General features: G+C 39.3%; 1 protein-coding gene across 1 annotated transcript; it reads left to right on the forward strand.

The window, feature by feature from the left end:
• The first annotated feature begins 3,336 nt into the window (after positions 1 to 3,336).
• On the forward strand, positions 3,337 to 4,986 carry LOC6047999 (trans-1,2-dihydrobenzene-1,2-diol dehydrogenase). Its single transcript, XM_001864939.2, has 4 exons — positions 3,337 to 3,796; positions 3,859 to 4,286; positions 4,375 to 4,485; positions 4,583 to 4,986. The coding sequence occupies exons 1-4, from the start codon at positions 3,592 to 3,594 to the stop codon at positions 4,853 to 4,855; spliced, it is 1,017 nt and encodes a 338-aa protein (XP_001864974.2). The 5' UTR covers positions 3,337 to 3,591; the 3' UTR covers positions 4,856 to 4,986.
• The last annotated feature ends 2,302 nt before the right edge of the window (positions 4,987 to 7,288 follow it).

The raw sequence follows: 7,288 nt of genomic DNA on the forward strand, positions 1-7,288 counted from the left end.
AAAACATTGACCCTGTCAAAAGTTATAAGCACTTAAGAGTTATTTAAACACATTTTAGAGGCCGGATCTCAAATATTTTGATAAAAACGTTGGCCGGATCTGTCATACGACCTATCGTTGGGTGGGTAATCAAAAGACCTTTCTAACAAATCCAAAAAATTGAAGATCTGACAACCCTATCAAATGTTATTAGCACTTAAGTGTTATTTATACACATTTTAGAGGCCGGATCTCAAATATGTTGATTAAAACGTTGGCCGGATCTACCATGCGACCTATCGTTGGATGGGTAATCAAAACACCTTTCAAACGAATCCAAAGCATTAAAGATCTGATAACCCTATCCAAAGTTATAAGCACTTAAGTGTTATTTATACATATTTTAGAGGCCGGATATCAGATATTTTGATGAACACGTTGGCCGGATCTATAATGTGACCTATCGTTGGATGGATGATAAAAAAACCTTTCTAACGAGTCCAAAACATTGAAGATCTGACAACCCATTCAAAAGTTATAATCACTTAAGTTTTTTGCCTTCCTCACCTTACTGAGGAAAGGCTATAAAATCACTCGAAAAACGAAATTCTTAATTTGAACTCCTAGACCCACCTTCACGTATACCTATCGACTCAGAATCGAATTCTGAGCAAATGTCTGTGTGTGTGGTGGGATGTTGATCAAAAAAAATTGCACTGGATTATCTCGGCACTGGCTGAACCGATTTGGACCGTTTTGGTCTCATTCGATCCGTCTTTGGGTCCCATAAGTCGATATTGAAAATTATAAAGTTTAGTTAAGTACTTCAAAAGTTATGCTAAAAAAACGATTTTAACAAAAGTCCGGAAGATTGTAAAAAGGGTGGTTTTTGTAAGAAACCCCGTCATGTTATACATTTTTAGAAAGGTAATCAAAAGACCTTTCCAACGAGTCCAATAGATTGCAGATCTGATAACCCTATCAATAGTTATAAGCACTTAAGTGTTATTTATGAACTTTTTAGAGGCCGGATATCAGATATTTTGATGAGAACGTTGTCCGGATCTATCATGCGACCTGTCGTTGGATAGGTAATCAAAAGACATTTTCAACGAGTTCAAAAGATTGCTGATTTGACAACCCTATCAAAAGTTATAAGCACATAAGTGCCCTGAATTATGAAGATCTGACTAACCAATCTGATGGTATGAATAATGAATCAAGTTTAATGAACACTGAAAGGTCCGCCCTTATGTATCTATTTTGGATAGTGTTGCGACGAACGCGTCCCTCGTACGCCCCCTGTATCACGTCAGTATTAGTGTTTTGTTTTCGTTTTGACTGGTGCCCGTGCTGTTGCTTGGCATTCAATCAGAAGTTGAAAACAATCTGAGCAAGCGGGAGCACGGGCGCAGCTGGACAGGTCAGCTGCGTAAAGACACCAAATCTGTGAGTAAATGTAATATTGTGAACTGTTGAGTGTTATTAATTAGGAAATAAATATTTTCATTTTTGTAGCATGAGGAAAATAACAGAGTTTTATTTGCCCTGCTTACGAAAACGGTGCCCGGAGGAGCATCTTCCCGCCTGTCTCAACAGATAGCATTACCCTCTAAATGTGAGGAAGGCACCAACTACCTAAGGGTGGATTAAGTAAGGTTTTTTCAAAAAAATCTGAAATTTTTATAAAAATTTGTATCGAAAAGTAAACTATCGTTATATTTTCCGTTCAATCGAAAAAAAAATATCTGTAAAGTACTTTTTGATTGCAAATTTGATTTACATCTATTAACGATTTGCAAAATTGAGTTTTTTGAATAAAATAAATTCAAAATAATAAATTTTACCATGTTTTGCCATAACTCACAAGATGCTTTTTTTTCATCTAAAATATATCCAAAAAAAGATATTTTTCTCAAATGGCAATGTCGTGAGAAAGAAAATTGGGCAGTTGCAAATATTTTTTGATGTTTATGTCTCTCGATTCTCGAGGGGCGGGCAGGCAGGCAAAAAAAATATATTTAAAAATTTAAATTTTAAGCCATGGTATTGATATTTGAATGATAAAAGTGTATAAAAATGCATTTTGCACCTTTGGTTTTCAAAATATTGAAGCATTGATGATTTTGTTTTCGCAGATTTTTTTTTTCAGTGTGGTAGGGTAGAGTAGTCATCAATGAGACACGGAGAACAATGATAAAATGGCTCTCACAAACCGTAGTTTCAACCAATCAGGCTTATATTTGGGGGAAAGGTGTGTCTACTGTATACCCTTCTGCCATAATAGTGGCTTTGAATATGGACGCTCCCTTGCAAAGTTTATTCATAAATGTTTGTTTCTGAGGTGTTAAAGAAAATTATGGCCAAAAATTACATTTCCACTTATAGACTGCCATCAGGGTTGCCAGGTTACCAGATAAATCTGGGAATGCCAGATTTTTCAAGTGTCAGCCAGAATAAAGTTTCACCCTTTTCTGTGCAAGATTTTGACAGATTTTGCCAGATTTTTCACTTTATGCCCATTTTAAACAACTTTTTGATTAAAATGAACGAATTTAAGCAATAAGAACGTGTTTTTCTTAACGAAAATTTAAATTCAACATGTTTGAGGCCATACAATCAGTTAAACCATCTGAATTCTACAAAGATTAGAAATAATTTATATCCTCCCTCCCCTTCACTATTTAGTATTGTAAGATTTTCGTCAGCCAGATTTTTCCAGATTTTTAATCGATACTTTCGCTGACATAAACATTGAAAAATATTTGCCTTCCTTCTTGCTTCCTTGATCATAAAAAGGAGCACACAAAGTTCCATCCGAATAAAAAAAATCGCAATTAAACCCGCAGAAAAAAAAAATGCTCATTCTTCGGAGAATTGCCCATTATGCAAAATGCTTCTTTTGACAAAGTTTCATCAAAAGCAAAAAATATAAAATTGAAAATAGAAAATCTGAAAAAAAAAAACAAATAGTAGACATCACGGTATGAAGAAAATGTCTTACTTATTTATAAAAAAAAAAAAAAAACACACAAAATAAAAAGTCTCGATCAAAACCGATTTTATATTGACGTTCTTAATTGATGACGTCATATCCACCACTTTTGAAAATCATTATGAAATGTTGTTTTCTTTTTCTAAACCACCGATTCGTCATGGGTTTTCTATGTTCATAAGAGGCCTTTTGAAAAAGTAAGCGAGAAATATTCCAATACTATTTGCCATCATCTAGTTCTAAATAAAGCATTGTCACGAGAGCATACATCAAGCTGATAGTACCCATACTTCACACTTATCATCTATTTATGGTTCTTCCACAGTCTAATCAATCAACAGATACCCTCCCATGTTGACTCTGTTCAATAAACCGCCACTCTAACGCCAGTGCAAACAGGCTTGCCATTTATTGGCCTACCTCAACCGAGAAACGCCTCAATCGCGACCAGCAGGTGCAGTTCAGTCCATCGGCAGCTCTCCCAAGTGACTGACCGGTTTTTCGCGCGTGCGCAACCCCTCAAAGACTTAGTTGTCAGCTGTTGACGATCGTGTCTTGATCGCGGATTTGTTTACCTTTGAATTCGCGTGAATTTTACATAATATCGCTGTGTGAAAATGGCACCACTTCGCTGGGGTATCGTCAGCGCGGGGAAGATTTCGCACGACTTTACCACTGCGTTGGCAACCTGGCCCAAGGAGCAGCACCTGGCGGTGGCCGTGAGTGCTCGGAAGTTGGCCGACGCGGAACAGTTTGCCAAGAAGCACGGCCTGGCCAAAGCTTACGAGGGGTACGAGGCGCTGGCCAAGGATGCCGAAATTGGTGAGTTTTGAGGGGAGAGAGTTGTTACAAAAGTGTGTGATGACTTTGAACCTTCCCCGCAGATGTCGTTTACATTGGGGCCATCAATCCGGCCCACTACGAGATCGGTCGGCTGATGCTGGATCACGGCAAGCACGTACTCTGCGAGAAGCCACTTTGCATCAACGAGGGTCAATCGAAACGGCTGTTGGCCCACGCCCAGGCCAAGAAACTGTTCTTCATGGAGGCCATCTGGTCGCGGTTCTTCCCGTCGTACGTCCAGCTGCGGGACCGCATCGATGCCGGTGAGCTCGGGGACATTCAACAGGTGGAGGTTGCGTTTGGATTTCCACTGGCCGACGTGGATCGACTGCGGATGAAGCAACTGGGCGGTGGGACCGTGCTGGACTTGGGTGTCTACACCATTCAAGTTATTTTGTGGGCGTTCCGAGCTGCACCGACGAAGATCGTGGCGAAGGGAAAGCTCAACGAGGACGGTGTGGATTTGGAAGTGAGTGAACTTCCACTTGATCGCGTTGAAAAAATATATTTCAATCATTTAAACACAAAATCGATACCTTTCCTCCTCGAAACTCCAGGTAAGCGCCGAGCTGCACTTTGCCAACGGGGGAATCGCCCGGATGAAAACGAGTGCCCTCGAGAAGCAGACCAACACGGCCACGGTGCGTGGCTCCAAAGGCACGATGACGGTGAGTGATTGCACTTTTGATTGAGTTTTGCCCTAGCGGAAATAACAAAACATATATTTTTCATTACCACCCACCACCGCCTTCCCCTTACCACCAGCTGCACGACTTCTGGTGCCCCCTGGCGTTGACAGATATTGATGGATCGCGCAAGGAGTACACCCTGCCGGATGGGGCCCGCCATCCGTTCAACTTCCAGAACAGCTGCGGTTTGCGGTACGAGGCCGAAGAGGTGCGCCAGTGCATTGCCGGTGGGCGGCTCGAGTCCGCGTCGGTGCCGCACAGCGAGAGTCTGCTAATTGCGCGCATTCAGGACGAGATAAGACGCCAGATTGGGGTTCAGTTTCCGGAGGATGCCGAGTTTAAAGTTTGACTTATTCATTGGAATTGAGTACGAGGTCTGGAGCCTCACCTATTGTCATTGGATATGTTATAAATTATTATTGAATTTGCACATACACAAGATTTAATAAATTATATTTTTACAGGGTGAACTAAAATAAATATTTTAACTTTTTAATGTTCGTGTTAGAAAAACATAGCTGAATCCGGAAGTTTTTCATCATGACAACTTCTGACATTTTTCTTAATTTCAACTTATGACTAATTGACTCATCGTGTCGATTACCTTTACTAATTTCTAATCTAATCTAATCTAATCTAACACAAACGCAGCCAGTCCGATGAAAGCATGCTGGAAAGTCTTGTGATAAGATTACGCCCCAAGCACTTTTCTTGTCATTATTAATAATTGTAGTACATCCGAGAACACCCGAAAATGTATTACAAAAATTAAAGCGGCCAGCCCTACTGCGTTGTGTTTACCGCAGAGAGGATTCTGAGAACGGATCACATTTCACAGAATCTACAGGGGAGGAAGGATGCGTGGACATACCGTACCAAACGCTCCGGTTTGTTATTGCGTTATTGTTGTGAAAGTTGTGTTTAGTGTAATGATATATAGTACAATGTAATATAATAAATGAATATAATCAATAACTTTGTTTTAGATACTAAATTACCTTCGTAACCATCTGAAAAATAATAAATTATTAAAGGAAATGAGGCAAAGCGTACAGTTCAGCGTAGAGATTGAGATTTTAGAGATTGTATGAAATAATGATATTTTAATGAGAATTTTGTTAGATTAGATAGAAAGAATCATAAAGAAGAAAAGATTTAACGGAATTTAGAAACGTGAGAAAAATATTGAAATATTTGAGAAACAAATATTAGAAATTCTTTGCAAAGGATACAATCTGGAAGCACTGTAGGGCAAGGGCAATGACACGTCAGACAACGCTGAGCTACCTGAGCTCCTCCCTCGCACGACAAACAGTGCTAATCGTTGGTCTCCCGTTCCTCCCAGGCAGCACCTCCCTGCTTCAAGCTTCCTCTCAGCAGCAGGGTGAAGTTTGGTAGACTCCCCTCTCACCAGTTACCACCTCTCCACCCCGCGTCTTTCACCGAGCCGATCGCGTTCAAAGTTCTAGGCAGCTCACAACAAACACCCTCGTACTGGGGTACGGTGGAGAGGGGGAGTCATCGGCTGACCAACACCATCTTATTCCACCGCCGCTGTCAACGCACAGTCACTCTTGCACCACACTTGCATGCAAGTTGAGCACTTCGAAGTATGTTTAGGTCAGGTCACACTACCGCGTGCAATTTTCTCTCACGACGGCGCTCGCAAAAAAAAAAAAAACACAAAGGTGGCCAGAAACGTCAAAGCCGACCGAAAAATAATTCGTTCAAAACGCACAAATATTCCACGAAAACGGGCAAACTTCACAATTTTCGCGACTAACTTTTCGCGGCCGACCGAATGACACTAAATTAGTAGGTCCAATCTTGGAAATTCGCACTGAAATCGCGATTTAAATGAAGCTGCCTTACACACACGACATTCGTCAAACGCGCCCGTACGCTCTCACCTTACCTGTCGATTACCTTTACTAATTTCGCATTTTTATTTCAAATACCAGCCACGTGCGAACAAGTTCCAATAAACCTAATGAAAAGTGCTTTGCCGGCTCCGAGTCTTTGCGCACCTTCAAACCTTCAACCAGCGTTGCCTGTTCCCATGAAAGTAACCCTGTAATACTCATCTATAATTTGTTTTTTTCCATATTCGCAAATGTGTTCTTGAAATAAAAACACAAGGTACATAAAACACACAAAAAAAAAAAACCAAAATTCTTTTCAATTCGGTTTTGTTTCTTAACAATCAAGTTACAATGAGTTCATTTTAGTTTCTAACAGAGTTTTGGAGTTCGTTTCAGCTGTGTGTTAAATCAAAACTCGATTGAAGGATTACTAATAATTATTGAATAGACAATAGCAAGAAAAAGTTTTCAAAACTTTCAGAATGTGCATTTATGAAATAAAAAACAATAAAACACTGAAAACACAAAAAAGTAAAAAAAAACAAAAAAAAATCATTGAAAAAAAGCCAAAAGCTAAAAAAAACATTAAGAAAATAAAATATTCCAATAAAAACACCGGGACAAACTCAAAATACAAAAAAAAACAAAAACGCAAAAAGATAAAAAAAAAACAGTCCTAAAATACGCATACACCTAAAAACAAAAAAAAACACTAAAAATATTAAAACGCAGAAATAAGCATAAGCCCAAAAACACGCAAAAACTCTCAAAAATAAAAATATTCAGACGCCAAAACAAAAAAAAAGCAAAACACTTCTCAAAAATACACAAACACGCAAAAACGAATAAAAGGCTTAAAACACTACAAAACACACAAGGACAAATAACCCCAACCGCACTTTAAAAAAAAAAAAAACATA

The sequence above is a fragment of the Culex quinquefasciatus genome, chromosome 2 (genome assembly GCF_015732765.1).
Source record: "Culex quinquefasciatus strain JHB chromosome 2, VPISU_Cqui_1.0_pri_paternal, whole genome shotgun sequence".
Taxonomy (NCBI): Eukaryota; Metazoa; Arthropoda; class Insecta; order Diptera; family Culicidae; genus Culex; species Culex quinquefasciatus.